This window comes from Pituophis catenifer, unplaced genomic scaffold (genome assembly GCF_029215685.1).
Source record: "Pituophis catenifer annectens isolate HBS135680 unplaced genomic scaffold, rPitCat1.0.hap2 SCAF_2, whole genome shotgun sequence".
Classification (NCBI taxonomy): Eukaryota; Metazoa; Chordata; class Lepidosauria; order Squamata; family Colubridae; genus Pituophis; species Pituophis catenifer.
In genome coordinates, this window is record NW_027256882.1 from 36,157,511 (window position 1) to 36,175,103 (window position 17,593).

At 38.1% G+C, this 17,593-nt stretch overlaps 1 protein-coding gene across 1 annotated transcript; it reads right to left on the minus strand.

Annotated features, from left to right (window-relative positions):
• Positions 1-993: 993 nt before the first annotated feature.
• Positions 994-14,466, minus strand: LOC139310116 (vomeronasal type-2 receptor 26-like). The gene is made up of 6 exons (XM_070934273.1): positions 14,315-14,466; positions 9,670-9,955; positions 8,510-8,842; positions 4,101-4,250; positions 2,325-2,451; positions 994-1,895 (listed from the first exon to the last, which is right to left on the minus strand). The coding sequence occupies exons 1-6, from the start codon at positions 14,464-14,466 to the stop codon at positions 994-996; spliced, it is 1,950 nt and encodes a 649-aa protein (XP_070790374.1).
• Between the last annotated feature and the right edge of the window lie 3,127 nt (positions 14,467-17,593).

A 17,593-nucleotide genomic window follows, 5' to 3' on the forward strand; every position in this document is an offset into this window, starting at 1 on the left:
CCAAGGGGTGGTGCTCATCTTTGATTCACAAATGAAGAGCCTTTATCTGAAGGTGCTTCCATGGTCATTTGGCTGGCATGACTATGCACTGAAGATGCACGGAACATTGTTACTTTCCCACTGAAGTGGTACCTATTTATCTTCTTGCATTTACATGCTTTTGACTTGTTAGGTTGGCTGGACACACACACAGATACACAGTCACTGTATGTACAGTATATAGAAATGGAAATGGATCTAGATATGGATAAAAAGATGAACCAATTTTAATACTCCTAAGCACATCTTCATTGTCACATTAGGTGTCTACATGGTTCCCCCCCCAAAAAAAATCATTCAGAGCTGTATAATAATTTGTCTCATTAATTTATTCAAAGGGATGGAGAAAAAAATTAAAGTTGCTCCAATGTTCATGTTGACATTTTATCTATTCTTAATCTATAGAATATTATCTGTCTCTCTATTTTTCTCTTTCTTCATCTCTCCTATCTATCTATCTATCTATCTATCTATCTATCTATCTATCTCATTTATCTATGAATGATCTTACATTATCAAGCCAGAAGAGATCAATCAAATATATATAATATTTGAAATTAACTATTTTTTTAAACAAAGTCACAACATCATCCCAGAAAATAAAATATAACACCAGGACACCAACCTATATAGTAACAAAAACACACGTCGTCATTAGCCATAACCTTTAATTTAATCTAAAACCATATCAGAACATCTCTGGTCACAGTTTATCTGGCCTGGCTTCAGAAATTTTATAAATGTCATAATATGAATTCAGATTAGGACAATTGAAGGATATGATTATTTCAAATAGCTTGAAGTTTTTTTAATAACTTTACTACTCAATTACTATAATTCAAAATTCACATGGAATGAAGAAAGATAAGTGACAAGACATAAAACATAACTTCAAAGTATGTGATTTTATTATGCATGTAAACTGTACCAAAATAAACACCAACACAAAGAAAATTAATGAATTTTTATCATGAGATGTTCTTTGGTGTTCATGGCAGGTCTCAGGATAATAATGTAGCATTTGGGGATAAAGATGCAGCCCAGTAAACCCAGGCCAGAGGCCAGGATGGAGAAAATCTGCACGGCTACCATGTATTTCCCCTTGGTGCTCAGATAAGTGGGAACAAAGGAGATCCAAACGCTACAAAAAACCAACATGCTGAAGGTGATCAGTTTGGCTTCATTAAAAGCCCCTGGCAGATTTCGAGCCAGAAAGGCCACCAAGAAACAGATGGCAGCCAAAAAACCCATGTAGCCAAGAGCAGAGTAGAACATGGTGACAGAGCCTTCATTGCACTGCAGCAGGACGTGTTCTGGTTGGGAATGAAAGTCAGAATCTGGGAATGGGGGAAAGACTCCCAGCCACATCATACAGAGGCCTACTTGAATACCAGAGCAGGATAAAACAATAGAGTTGGCCAGACTCTTCCCCAGCCATTTCCTCATGCTACTGCCTGGCTTTGTGGCCAGAAAGGCCACCACCACCATGACAGTCTTGGCCAGCAAGGAAGACACAGCAACTGAGAAAACAATACTGAAAACGGTTTGTCGAAGGAGACAGGTCATTTTCACGGGGCGACCGATGAATAGAAGGCAAGTCAAGAAAGAAAGCAGGAGTGAAACCAGGAGGATGTAGGTGAGTTCACAGTTGTTGGCTTTGACTATGGGAGTGTCTCGGTATTTCATGAAGATTCCCAGAATAAAGGCGGTGGTTAGGGACAAAGCGATGGCAAAGAAAGCCAGGATGAGTCCCAACAATTCTTGATAGGATAAGAAGCTTATATTTTTGGGGACACACTGATCTCGCTTCTTATTGGAATACTGGTCATCTGGACACTTTTCACAATGGGCTGCATCTGAGAAAAAAAATGGTTAGCATGAATCTGTTTCTGCAGCTGTAGGAGCATAAAAACCGCATCAGAAATCAATTACTTTATTTTCAAGGAATAATATAATATTTCTCCCCAGGGATATCCATATGACACAACATTAGTTAACACTCTTTTTAAAGGCTGAAGATGAATGTGATGATCAGTTCTCAAATCTTCTTTCCTAAAACAAAGCAAGAAAGTAACAACTCAGTAGAAATCAGCAACCTTTCATTATTTGTTTTAATGCTCACATCATCATGTGGATGCGATAGTGCCCAATCTTTGATGTTTGTGGATGCCTTCAAGGAATTTAATGTTTTTCTTACTTATTTATCAAACACTCTGCCAAAAAAACAAAATAGTATATTCATTGTATCCTGATTTTTTTTTGGGGGGGGGAGCCACCTACTGTACCTTTTTGCGTAGAGAATGTTCCTTCCATACACAGAGAACAGTCGTAGCAGCAAACTGGGGCTCCCTCTCTCACAAGCTTGGCATAACCTGGGGAGCAACTTTTTGTACATCTTGAATAAGGCACCATCTAAACATAAACAAGAAGGTTACTCAGGGTAATATATGAATTAGAAGGATTTACTGAAATCAAGTGTCTTCCAGTGGCTCCAGGAGCACATTGAGCAAAATCAGTCAAGAAGTAGTGGCATGAACTTTAATTACTCTACTTGCAAGGGGTCAATGAAAGGCCATTCTCTTTCTCTATCAATCTCCATTGTAGATCTCAAAACAGACTCATTGCCTCATTCTTTTTTCCAAAGGAAAGTAGTTCCATTGCAAAAGGTGTTTCGCCTTAGGGCATGTATGAGAATGCTATAACGTACAGAATTTTTCAGAGTATAAAATACACTCCCCCCCTAAAAGAGGGTGAAAATTTGAGTGCGTCTTATACACTGAACGTAGTTAAAAACATGAGGCATGGAGCAGCAAAGGAAAACACAAGCAGAGGAGAAGAGTTTCAGTTTCAGAGATCAGCACAGCATGCAGCTTTAGAACAATTGACCTACTATAAGCCATGCAGAGGCTCCTTCCTTGTTGCTCACACAGCAAATACTGTTTCAGTTTCCAAACAGCCGTCAACTCTTAACACACCAACAAGACGCTATCCAGATGAATACGGATGAATACTGGTAGCAAGAGGCAGATTTTTTTTCTTATTTTCCTCCTCCAAAACTAAGGTGTGTCTTATACTCCGAAAAATATGGTATATATTTTTTCTCCATCTTTGCTTTCTCAGCTCCAATATCTAGCTTTCTCTAGAGTCCCTATCTTTCTCTCCTACAACTGATCATTGTATCATAATATGTAAATGACTTTTTTAGCTACCAACATTTCCTTCACCACATTCTTAGTGATATCTTTCTCTTATGCAATTCAGTGGGCTAAACCCACTGTTCTGGATTTTCAAAAGACAACTGATCTTTGTTTTCCCTTGAAGATGTTTTGCTTCTCATTCCAGAAGCTTCTTCAATTCTGACTGAATGGTGAAGTATGGAAGGATTTATATTCTTTCCAGTCATCTGGTTGTTAGCAGTCTTTCTGAAAGTTGTTGAGGCCTCTTGGAATTTATCTGTGCCCTCAGGGTCACGTGAATCGTGCAAATGGGTGTGGAATTCTTCTGCAATTGCTGAATCTATATCCTGTTTACAACACAGTCTTTTCAACAGTTCCAAATCTTTCTATCCTCCACCATTCAGTCCGAACTGAAGAAGCTTCTTGGATGAGAAGTGAAACATCTTCAAGGGAAAACAAAGTCCAGGTGCCTTTTGAAAAAGCACCCTTGCCACAATAGTGACCTGGATGACTGAGACATTCTGAGCATAGACATTCTGGATTTTCTCTTGCTGAAAACAAGATAATTTGATGTACTATAAATTATGGCAACATATCCCAGTTTAATAATGAAAATCCCGCAATACAATGCAGTATGTTTTAGCATGTGATAGATTATCGTAAAACCTCTAAAGTAAAATAATATCTAATAAATTAATGAGGCTTTAAATTCTCTTATTTGGAAGTTATCTCAAGTGGCCTCAATAAGAATTATTTCTGAGCAGATGGAGATAAATAGATGAGCAAAATCCAAGCAGCCTCAACTACTTTGTTAAATAAAGTTGGCCATTGGACGGCACTTTGATTGACAGAAATTTTGACTTCTGAGGAGGCTTGTCTTTCTACATTCCCAATTTTCACTCCTGCATCTGATTTGTTCAAAACGTATGTCCACTGCATGATATCAAAGTCACCAACAGGAACTCCATTTTCATCAAAAGAAATCCCATCTCTGGAAATATTGTGATATTGGAAGTTTCTCAGGAGCCTATGAAGCTGCAGACACAGAAAAAAAACCATCCCAATTTGAGCCTTTATTCAATGTTTTTTTTCTTGCTATTATTCTGGATTGGAGGTACTCTGAATATTTCAACCTCTTCAAATCATCACTGCAGTCTGAAACAGATTGATTCAACATTTCATGGGAAGCTTCTTTCAGTCATTCTCCAGAAATTTACAGCTCTTTTTCAAATACCATATATTTCGGAGTATAAGATGCACATTTTTGTCTTCCAAAAGGGGATGAAAATGTCTGTGCGTCTTCTAGATCAAATATTGCTGAAGCCTCGCCCACCCACTGGTCATTTTTGGGTCTCTGCACACCCTATTATCAGCCTTTATTTGGCCTTCTTCAGGCCTTTTTTAGCCCAAATTTGGTGCTTTTTTCAGGCGGTTTTTGAGGCTGTTCTTTGGCCTTTTTTTTGGGGAGGGGCTTAAAAAAAGCCTCAAAAATGGGCTGGAAAAAGGCTGGAAAAGGGCCAAAAAAGGGCCAAGATTGGAGAGTGCAAATGTCAAAAACATTTTTTTTTGTTTTCCTCTTCTAAATTAATGTGCGTCTTATAGTCCAAAAAATAAGGTATTTATCTCGCATTTATGAAAACATGGTATAGATCACACCACCATCAGGTAGCTTTGTAACTTGCTGACAAATTATATTCAATATGAAGTCCTCTGGGGACCCACATCATCATGGAGGGAAGAAAGCAATGGGGTATCCCAAGCTTCCATTTTAGACCCAGCACTCTTAAATATTTTCAAAAAAGATCTAGGTGAGGGAATTGAAGGGGAACTGATCAAATTTGAAGACAAGACTAAGCTGGCAGGAATAGGCAACACCCCCAGAAGACAAGCTAAATATCAAGCTCAAGCGCATGCACACGGCCCCACTGTGAACCAGTAGTAAAGGTAAGTAGACCCCACCCCTGGTCTAGTCTAAGGAAATGAAGGACTGGGGAGAAATGATACCACTTTTCTAACATTTGAGGGGCTCCTACAAAGATGAGGGGGTCAAAACATTTCCCAAAGCACCATTAGCCAAGAGAAGAAACAATGGTTGGAAACTAATGAAGGAGAGAAGCAACCTAGAACTAAAGAGAAATTTCCTAATGTGAAAGCAATCAACCAATGGAATAGCTTGCCTTCAGAAGTTGTGAATGCTCCATCATTGGAAGCTTTCAAAAAGAGACACGGGCAACCATTTGTCTGAAATGGTATAGGGTCTTCTGCTTGATTAGTGGGTTGGACTAGAAAAACCTCTGAGGTTCTTTCAAATTCTTATTCTGTTTTTTTTTATTAAAAAGTTTTATAAGAAATACAAATATTTTCTCCCCCCACCCTTTCCCCCTCCCCCCTTCCCCCCCCCACCCCACTCCCTAGACTTCCCAGAAAAGGCACAGGGTATAGCATTCACAAACATAAAGCTAAAATATGCTAACAAATTATTGCATTCATATTCTCCCTAAATCTTTAACACCTTATAACTCAAGAACTATAAACATAAACTACTTAAAAATATTTCATTCATAAGCTATATGAATCTTCTTGTTCGGATACTTTTTTTGCATATAGTCAATCCATCTTCTCCATTCTGATATGTATCTTTCATTTGAATGATCTTTAAGATATGATGAAATTTTTGCCATCTCAGCCAGATGCACAACTTTTAATGTCCATTCCTCAATGGTAGGTGGATCTTCCTTAATCCAGTACTGTGCCACCAGTAACCTGGCAGCTGTTATTAAATTCAAAACCAACTTAGTCTCTATTACAGTACAATCCGTGACTATTCCCAACAAAAAAAAAAAAAAACCTGTGGTGTAAATTTAATTTTTTTCCTTAAAATATTTTGAATAATCCACCATATTTTTATCCAAAAAGCCTTAATTTTTTTACATGTCCACCATATATGAAAATATGTAGCATCTTCACACTAACATCGCCAACACTTGGGTTGTAAATTTGGATACATGCAGGCTAGTTTTTTTGGGTCTAAATGCCATCTATAAAACATTTTGTAAAAGTTCTCTCTTAAGTTTTGAGCTTGTGTGAATCTTACATTTGTAACCCATAACTTTTCCCATGTATCCAACATTATTGGTTCCCCTATGTTTTGTGCCCATTTTATCATACAATCCTTGACTAGCTCTGTTTCCGAATCTATTTCCACTAATACATTATACAACCTTTTAATATGCATTTGACCTTTATCTCTTATTTGCTTTAACAAATTCTCATCCTGCTGCAAAATACCAGTTTTTGATCCTCTCTCCATCTGGCGAATTCTTATTCTGTTTAATGTTCTGTATTTTCTTGCTTTAATATCACAGCCCATCTGAGGCAAAACCAATTGCAGATATGGAAAAACTTGTAATGGGAGAAGATGGAGAATACAATTTTGCCATCAGTCCTGATCAAGATGAAGTTAGCGGAGTTTATGTTGCTATGTTAGAAACTTTTAGCCAGCAAAATTCAATCTTAATACAGAACAAACGATCCAGCTGAACTCCTTAGCTTGGAGACTAGATCTGATCGCAATAAGAGGTTGAGGATTGCTTGAATATTCTGATGCTTGTTTAGTTTTGAAAATTACGTTGACACCATAGAGCTATTTCTGTCACAAAAGCATCCCAAACTTGCACAGGTTGTTTAACTTTGGAAGATTTTTCTCTATCATCTCTCCCTAACTCACCATCAGGGTGCCAAGTAATACACCCATAGCAAACAGGACTCTGAGGCAAGTAGGTTCCTCAAATATCAGTTTTATTGGACGTATCATATAGGCATAGGCTGCTGAAAACTGACTCTAAATCTTCACTAAAATATGGATGAAATATGAATATTTTTCAATATAATAGTGGCAAAATTAAAAGTTAGAAAGGGGATGGAAACTAGAGAGAGGGGGATTAATGGAATAAATATCTTTATCTAATAAGGTGAAGTAATAATAAGAGGGGAAATCAGAACATGAATGACGGTAGCATTTAAAATGTTTGAATTATATGGTGATTGGCATAAAAATAACATATTGAAATATTGAATAATTAAATAATGGAAGATTATAATTCAACAAGATATGTGTAATATTACCAGAACTATATAAACTTGTCAATTGTAGTAAATATGATGAATATTATTTTATTGGTATGAAAATGTAAGTCAGTCAGGTGCCACACTGTTCACGCATTGATATGTTTCTAAAAAATTAAAAAATTAAAAACATGAAAAAAAGAAATAAACATTTAGAGTCGGTTTAATGTCAGGGTTCCAAGTAATAGGCAAGCAGGTTCCTCAAATATCAGTTTTATTGGGCATATCATATAGGCCTAGGCTGCTGAAAACTGACTCTAAATGTTCCCACAGTTTTCACATAATTAAAAGTAAAAGTTTTCCTCCTCTTTCCAAACAATCAGTCACATGGTCCGACCAAGGTGTCATCCGGTTGCCTGGTGACGCCACTCATCTTCCCTCTGGCCATCGGTGGGAATGTCCTTGGTTCCCAGGAGAAAATATTTTGTTTTGGCTACAAAATCCCAGCTATCTCTATTTCCCCCTCCATATCCCTCAGCTCCAGTGTGGCAACACTGAAGCCTCCAACATGGCCTCGGTGAGATAAGTTTCAGGGTTGACACCCACTCTCAAATACCACCAACTGGGCAACTGCTCTTTGGAATATCTCGCCCCTTTCTACATCTAATTTAATATTGAGGAATTAGAAGGGGAGAATCAATGGAACCTCAAAGGAAGAGACTTACCTGCCATGGCTGTACAATTTGGGGGGGTTGATGGTCTCCAACTTTCATTCTCCTCTTACTCCATTGGGAGGAGGAGGCAGCACTGAGGACCCAGGCCACGATTTGAACTATTTGGGAAATACCGGAGGAATCCAGAGACAGGATTCTTGCAATCACATCAGGGGGTGGGAATTCCCAATTCTCTTTTTCTCTGCATTTTTTCCAAACTTTCTTAGATAGCACAGGACTAGAATAAGAACATTGGAACGCTTCCTTTCCATACAATGTGACCATGGATGCATAAGATTTAATGTCATCATACTGAGTCCTTCTCTTTGTCTGGATGAGGAAGGAAAACAAAGCATATTTATTTTGGAGATCAACCCAGAGGTAAAATATATCTATACTTAAAGCTGTCAAAGTTGTTGCAATCCACACCCTTCCCACAATTGATGTATTAGTCGTATCAATTGTTTGTATTATTTTTGCTAATATTCCCGAGGCCTGAAAATCCAGTTGGCATACTAGAATTTTTATTTGACTCTTGATAAGAGAAAAGAACATTTTCCATTTTTCTTGCATGAGAGTTTCTCCAGCACTTGTCTGCATATTTCCTTCTGGGACGGTTCCTGAGAGGACAATGCAAATCCCATTTTTTAGAGCGAGAACTTCCAAGCGTCTTTTGAATTTTTCTCCTCTTTCATTGTCCTGAGAAAGGAGGCCGATCCACGTCCATTGGAACTGCAGGAGCAGCTGGACAATAGCTAAGTCAGGAGGTTCTTGGTTTGGGGTCATCCGATATGAAAAAGGAAAACGATGATTTTGCTCAGCCATCTGGTTGGTGATACTATAGTTGATCTAAGATGAAAGAGAAAATAGTGGTAGTTTGTGCGAGCTTTAATGATAAAAGTTAGATGGTAAATTTAAGGGCCTTTCCACACTGCTGAGAGACACTTCAAATGATAACTGCATGAATTTTGCTGGTTCCCTTGTTGTTCTGTCCTGTTTTTCTTGTATGCTCCCTTTCAAACCAGGGAGCTCTGAATTATCTGTGGGTGATGTTCGTTGGTTGTCTTTAAAGAGCACACCCTTCTGGTCACATTATAACTCTGTGGGTCACTCATCCACTCAGTCAATTAGTCCATCAGAATAGAGCTGGAAAGTCTTCTAATCCAACCATGTGTGTGTGTGTGTGTGTGTGTGTGTGTGTGTGTGTGTGTGTGTGTGTTTCTGTAACCACGTGCTTTGTGCACATGCACAGCATTCAAAATACACCAATTTTAACATCTACAGCTTACCTTCTAGGGCAGCCCCAGTAAGTAAAAGAGCTGAGGCACAGAAATCCACCATGCCAGTCAAATCAGCTGAGCTGAGAAACATGGAAATATGGGACAGTATAGGATGGGGGCAGGTGGGCAAGGACAACTGATCGCCGCAACTACCGGTTCACTAGAACCGGTCTGAACTGGCAGCAGCCCAGCACTGTATGTATATAGACACACACACACACAAAAACATATATATGTATATACACACACACATACTTTGTGAATTAAAAATTCTTTCAGCTCTTCTAATATTTACTCTCTGACTTTCAATTTATTTGGAGAAATATATATAACTGCTGCCTTCTAGGCAAATCTGAACAATTTACAACACGGAATTAATTTCATTTGGCTTTATACCTGTGGAAATTTATAGATGCTCAAGACATTGGAAATATGATCAAAGAGTTCAGAATCCATCTCTTCAAGAATTGCCAGCAGGTTCTTTTGTCTTCCACATCTGTAGTTTGGGATGTTCTCCTGTCCTGTAGACAGCACATCCAGCATGGCCTCATATGTCATTCTTGCATTGAAAAAGTTCTGATAGATGTTGTAGCCCAGGGTGATGTTGGGTAAGAGCCTTGAATTCTGGTTGACCTCATGAACAGCCAACAAGAAGGGTAGAATGTGGTAGAAAGCGTTCTCACTGCAACATAAGAAATTTCATCATCTTTTTTTGCTCTATATCAATGATTTATGTGATCAACTTAAAAGCAATTGCGTTCTTTTTGCCAATGACATAAAATTATTCAATTCTACAGATAATTCCTTTGTTTTGAAAGTGGTTATGTGTCTGAATGGTCATCTATTGGGCAAGTTCAAATTTTGATTAACAAATGCTCTGTCTTAGATATTGGTAAACGTAGTCAGAATACCAAGTATAAGATAGGTGGCATTGATCTAGGAGATGACCCTCACCTTGTTAAAGACCTAGGTGTACTTATCTCTGAGGATTTATGCTCCAAAGCTCACTGTAACAGCATTGCTAAAAAAGCATTAAGAGTTGTTAATTTAATTTTGCGAAGCTTTTTTTCTGGGAACATTGTATTGCTCATTACAGCTTATAAAACTTATGCTAGACCAATTTTAGAGTATGTTTGGAATCCCCACCATATATCTGACATCAGTACAATCGAGCGGGTTCAGAAGTATTTCATGAGAAAAGTTGTGCACTCTTCTGTACACAATAGAATTCCCTATGCTACTAGGCTCGGAATTCTCAGTTTGGATTAAGTAAAAAAAAAATGAATTTCACAACTGCTATCATCCCTGTCATTGTATATTTATTCTATTATTCTTGTTCTCATTTTTCTTTGACAAATTCCAATAAAGAAGTAAATAAATCTTCAGTTTGGATTTTCATGAAAGCATGTCATATTTACTGTAGCTTTATATCTATATAGTGCAATGCCAAAAAGATAATCAACTTCTTATTATTCAATTCAGGGATCCAACAGATTCCCTAATTAAATCACGAGCCTTCAGCCAAGCTTCAAAAGAAATCCAGTTATTTATTAGGAGCTTCATGTCGGCATGTTCCCAAGTGAAGCCAACTCTGACCCCACATAATTTATGCCCCAATCATGACCCTGTTTCCTCCCTCCCCCCAGGGTGTGTCATCAATCACATTTGCCAATGGAGCAATTTTGCGGGTTGTAGAGAGCACTCCTCTCCAGCCACTGTGATAATGCTGATATACAGCCTTGAAAGAGATAAGTCTGGAATGTGCATCTGTCTTTGGCTGAAACAGTTACAATAGTAAGAAACCTCCATGCTTTCTTCTACTCAAAAAGAAAGTGTGAAGGTTTCTTACTATTGAGGAATGAACCACATTGTTTAACACATGGTTAGCACACATAACAGCCTCACCCCATAAATTTTTAGGCAAACCAGAATCTGCCAACATAGTTCTAGTCATGGCTTGTAATGTTTGACCTCTTCTCTCGATATACTAATTGTGTTGTAGTCTGTACAGAGCAGACCTTTTATGCTGGTTCCCTGCATCCTGAAAAAACTTTTCCAACCTTTGGTTGGTAAATTCTGTACCATTATCAGTCACTAAGCATTTAACCTTAAATTTCTGTTTCCTTTCCACAAAACGCAGCCAGTTGTTAATATGCTGAAATGTTTCACTTTTTGTTTTCATAAGATAACAGAATCCGTATCTTGAATACTGGTCTACAATGCTTAGAATATAGCAGGCACCTCCTATGCTGGGTTTTTTGGGTCCAATTAGGTCTACAAACACTACCTCTAATGGCTTTTTGGTTTTAAAACCATTAACACAGTTTGCTGGTGTTACCCTACTATTTTGCTGACTACAGGCATTGCAATTCAGATATTTACTACATGCTTGTAGTTTTATCTCTTCAGATAACTGAACTGTTTTCTTTAACATCCTGAAATTTAAATGCCCAAGTCTCCGGTGTAACAGATGAATACATTCATCATGTGGTTTAACATTCTTATAAACAGACTTAGACTTAGCCACCAATACTGGGTTATCCCTTAAAATAAATAAATCATTTTCTAAACTTGCAGTAACAACCTTGCCATCTTTCTCAGTAAAACACTTAGCATTTTTAAATGTTACTGTAAACCCAAATTGCAATAATGATTTAACAGATAATAAATTGAATTTTAACCCAGGAATATATAACATAGGCAATGGTTCATTACTAAATGACCAACGAGCAACACCCTCTCCAGCTACCTTAACCTTCCAGCCATTTGCTCGTTTAACATGTTGGTTACTCTTCTCCATTTTAACAAAAAAAAAATTCTATTTCTAGAAATAGATTGAGAAGCACCACTGTCAACAACCCAACAATCCTGGTTAACATCAGTAGTTGAACTGGATATAGCTAAATTACAACCCTTCTTGGGTCTAGTATTGTCCCTAACAGACATTTTCTTATTCTTACAATATTTAGCTATATGCCCTTTAGCCCCACAAGCAAAACAGCGTTTTACAAAATAGGCAGTTGAATACGTTTTTTCTTCTTTTGGTTGTTGCACTCTCAACTGATCCCTTTCTTGTCTTCTTTGTATTCTTCCAATAACCTACCAGTTATGCCAGCCAATGTCAGTTCATCTCTGGACAAAACCTCTAATGAAGAAACATAGTCATCATAACTATCGTCTAAAGAAGAAAGAATTATATAAACTTGTTGTAGTTCTGAGAAAACAAGTTCCTTTTCATACAGCTCCTGGAAAATTCTGGTCATGGATTCCAAATGAGCCATCATATCTCCACCTTTAAGAAGATGTTGTTTAAATAATCTCTGTGTGAGATAAATATGAGCACCCAGAGAGTCACGAACATATAGTCTCTTGGACCAACAACTAGGTGTTGTTGGTCCAACACCTAGCAGCAGACTTTCGCCACGAATATGGACACCCAGTGTTAGTCCAATAATGCAAAGAGCTCATTCATTGTCTCTGTTAAACTTGGCTAATTTCTTTGCATCTTCCTCATCAGCAGGATTCCATGCTGTTACATCCAGTGGATTATTAACTATGTCCCACAGTCCTTCTCTACGCAAAAGTAGATTACATTTTGTAGACCAGGACACATAGTTTGTTCCATCCAGCCAGGTTATCATGGAGAAATTTGTTGCTTGTTCTAGTGCCATCTTCACTTGGATTGTATATCACAAACACAGTTTGTACTATTCACATTAACTCTCAGTTTAGCTCTTAACAATCCTAGTTAGTTCTGGTTGGCTCTGAGCCCATAACCAATGTTAAGGATATTGTTGTTGTGTTACCAACCAACAGAGTGTAGAGCACATAGAAATGTTGCTGAGAGCAATGAATAAGAGATGTGCAAACTGGTTTATCAAAAGTTTACTTTATAGTGAAAAAGCAATCTCATAGTCTTTAAATCAATCCAAGTCTTTGCCAGTTAAATCAGTCCAGTGATACAGATATCTTCTACCACACAAACAGTAGTTGGTTAGAATAACAAACTCACTCTGGTTCACAAACCACGATGGTAGCAAATCCATCCAACGATGATAGCACAATGGATAGCACTCCTCACACAATGGTAGCTTATCATCAACTGAATACGTTACAGTACCTTTCTTAAATACGTTCACAACTAATTACAGCATGACTCAGCATTACAACGAATCAGCAGGAAAACTTTAAAGTCACACAATACATATTCATATTAAAGTCACAGAACACATATATTGCCTGGACAACTTGTTAGGCTCAAACCATATCCTAACAGTAACTGTTTCAATCTGCTTAGAATAAACGTTTTGCAAAACCAAAAGCATTTATTTTATTCACTTACCTGTTTACAAAGCTAATATATCACTCATATCAATTCACAACAATCCATAAAATGTAATTAAAATCATACCACTCAGGTGTGAACTAAATCATATCCCTGATGAATATACAGAGGAGGTGACAAATAGATTTAAGGAATTAGATCTGACAGACAGAGTGCCTGAAGAACTATGGATGGAGGTTCAGAACATTGTACAAGAGGTAGCAGCTAAAACCATCCCCAAAAAAAGTAATCCAAGAAAGCAAAATGGCTGTCAGAGGAAGCTTTGTAAATAGCTGAGGAAAAAGGGAAGCAAAAGGCAAGGGAGAAAGGCAAAGGAGAAAACTCACTTTCCAACATCTGTTTGTATTCTTTGTCTTTACATATATTTTGATTCAATGTCCATCTTTTAAATCTTTTTTGTCCTTTACATTTTATAGTTATTGGGTTATGGTCTATCCATTCATTTACTCCTATTTCTACTTCTTCCAATACTGTCCGTCTTTCAGCTGTCATCCAAACCATATCAATCCTGGACCAGGATTGATGTGGGTGTGAATAAAATGTATATTGGTTCTCTCCTCTATGCATTTCTCTGTTATGTCTTATAAAGGCAAATAAATTAAGAAGAGAAATGTTATAAATATATATATATATAAAGAAAAGACATTGGAGCACGTAAAATCAATCACCAGAATCCTTGGATGAGTTAACAATTACCTTTTCAGTTGGTGGGTTGGAGGCTTGGAAAATGAAAATTGGTACAATAGAGCTATGATTCCAGACATTATTCCCGTAATCCAGTAGTCTCCTGGCTTGTAGTAATGGAACCACTCCTTTTCTTCTATGATCACCTTAAATGGACATTTCATCAGCGTACTGGCACAGGGAATTTGAGAGAGAAACTGAAGCAGAAAAAGCTGTATATGCAGCAGCAGCAACATTTGACATACAGTATACTGCAGGAGATCCTTCCTAGAGTTCTTTCTTCAGCACAGAACTAAATCTCAGAGATCGCAAAAAGACCACAACTACAGTGAAGAAGATCCAGTTTACCCCCAGATTTGGAAGAGCTATCTGCAATTTCAGACTGCTAGAGTATTTGCCCAGATTTACCCCAAACTCTGATCTCATCACAGGAGGCTGTTACAAATCAGATTATCACATGCTATCTATCCCATTTGTTGTTACTTTGATTGGCAACTAATTGTGGTGGTGGAAATCCCATAAACCTTGTTCAAAGGAGAATAAATAATCATGATTTTAATAATTAGAAAGGGAATTGGGAATGAGCCTTGGCCATAAAAGTGTACTTTGGAGAAAAGAGTTTTGTTTGACTCAGGAGAATAATCTTAATTTGAGAGTCGAGAAAGAAACAATTCAGGGAAGTTTGATAGTTTTTAGTCTCCAAACTTGTTCTATTTAATAAAGATTAAAATGTGGAAAAAACAGTTCAACACTCTTGAACTAGGCAGTGGGTCATTATAATTCCTTCCTATTTTGTCTGGTGTGGATGAGGCCATCTTCTTCAATGAAAGTTAGATACTCCAGGATGGTTGACTCCAGATCATGACATATTGAACAACCTATTGTTGTTGATGATGAGTTGCGGTGCTGCAGTGGTTGAGTGCAGTACTGCAGGCTACTTCTGCTGATCACCGATGCCAGCAGTTTGGCAGATAGAATCTCACCAGGCTCAAGGTTGACTCAGCTTTCCATCCTTCCCAGTTTGGTAAAATGAGGACCCAGATTGTTGGGGGCAATATGCTGACTTTGTAAACTGCTTAGAGAGGGCTGTAAAATACTATGAAGTGGTATATAAGTCTAAGTGCTATTGCTATTGCACCCCCTATTTATATATCTTGTATCTTTTAAAATGTAGAAGAGACTATCAGTCTTAATGGTAACAAAGAGGAACTATTCAAATTCTTTGGGGCATTAATCTGAAACAATGGCCCATTACTGACTCCTTCATGATAGCAATCACAATACCATACTTATATGGTACTTATATAGTACTTACAATACCATACTTATCACAGTGATTTTACAGCCCTATCTAAGCAGTTTACAGAGTCAGCTTATTGCCCCCAACAATCTGGGTCATCATTTTACCGACCTCGGAAGGATGGAAGGATGAGTCAATCTTGAGCGTGGTGAGATTCGATCTGACAAACTGCTGGCAGCTGGTGATCAGCAGAAGTAGCCTGCAGTACTGCACTCAACCACTGCAGCACCGCAGCTCATCAACAACAATAGGTTGTTGGAAGGAAGGAAGGCTGAGTCAAACTTAAACCACTGAGAATCAAACTGCCAAATTGCAGGCAGCCAGAAGGCAGCAGAAATAGCCTGAAATACTGCGTTCTAACCACTGTGTGTCCTCCTCTTCCTGATGTGATGACATTTGCTGTCTCTTAAATAAGGTATCTAGTAGGGAACCAAGAGATGATGCTGTATGAGTACAATCCCACAATGGCTGAAGGTGAAGGGCTAAACAAAATTTGAGGACCTGAGCCCAGGGCCTTTGCTATACGACAGTGATGGTGAACCTTTTACTCACCAAGTGCCAAAACATGACAAAACGTGCTTGATGAATAGAATAGAATAGAATAGAATAGAATAGAATAGAATAGAATAGAATAGAATAGAATAGAATAGAATAGAATAGAATAGAATAGAATAACAGAGTTGGAAGGGACCTTGAAGGTTTTCTAATCCAACCCCCTGCTTAGGCAGGAAACCATATAACATTTTATTCTTGTTGAGTTCATTCTTGTTGAGTGCTGCATTCTGGACACTTTGATTTGGTAAATAATTGGAGCGAGGAAATGTTTCCTATCTTTGCAGATAACCTAGAAGTGGCTAGGATAGAATCGACACTGCAATGACAGAAATCAAAATTAGGACAATCTAGAATCCTGATTTAACATAATGAGTGAAACTGATCAGTATGTGAAAAAAAATACATTGCAATTGCTTTGCTTTTCCAATGCTTTCTCAATATCCAAAGAGAGATAGTGTAGAGGGCAGAGGTAATGGCATTGAGAGACCATTACCAAGACAAGGTCAGATAAAAGAAGTACTGATTTATATGATGTAGCTTTCCTAATCTCTAATACACTGAAGGGCTGACTGACAAAAAAACAAAGACAAACATAACATGCACAAAAACGTATTTATATATTTATAGGTAAAGGTTTAAGTGGGTATAGGTAAAGATTTCCCCTGTTAGTCATGACCAACCCAAGGGGCAGTACTAATCTTTGATTCAGAAATGAAGAGACTTTATTCATTTTTTTATTTATTATTATTATTTATTAGTCACATTTCTATGCCGCCCAACTCCCTAGGGACTCTGGGTGGCTTACAGCAAAAAAACCCAATGTGGACAATATTCCGTAAAAATTTTTTAAAGGAACATTCAAAACCTATATACTCCATTCCATGGCCGGTTCTCGCAAGATCGCCACAGCGATATCAATGGCCCCAGGCCTGCCGGAAAAGCCAGGTCTTCACCGCTTTCCAGAAGGCCAATAGGATGGGGGCAATCCTCAGGAGGTTATTGGTTCCAGAGAGCCGGGGCAGCCACAGAGAAGGCCCTCCCCCACAGGCCTGCCAAACAACATTGTTTAGCTGACGGGACCCGGAGGAGACCAACTCTGTGGGATCTTACCAGTCGATGGGAGCTATGTGGTAGAAGGCGGTCTCAAAGATAGCCTGGCCCTGAGCCATGTTTGAAGATGCTTCCATGGTCATGTGGCTGGCATGACTATGCACTGAAGATGCACGGAACATTGTTACTTTCCCACTGAAGTGATACCTATTTATCTTCTTGCATATTTACATGCTTTTGAATTGTTAGGTTGGCAGGACACACACATAGACACACAGACACTGTATGTACAGTATATGGAAATGGAAATAGATATGGATCTGGTCATGGATAAAAAACAGGAACCAATTTTAATACTCATAAGCACATCTTCATTGTCACATCAT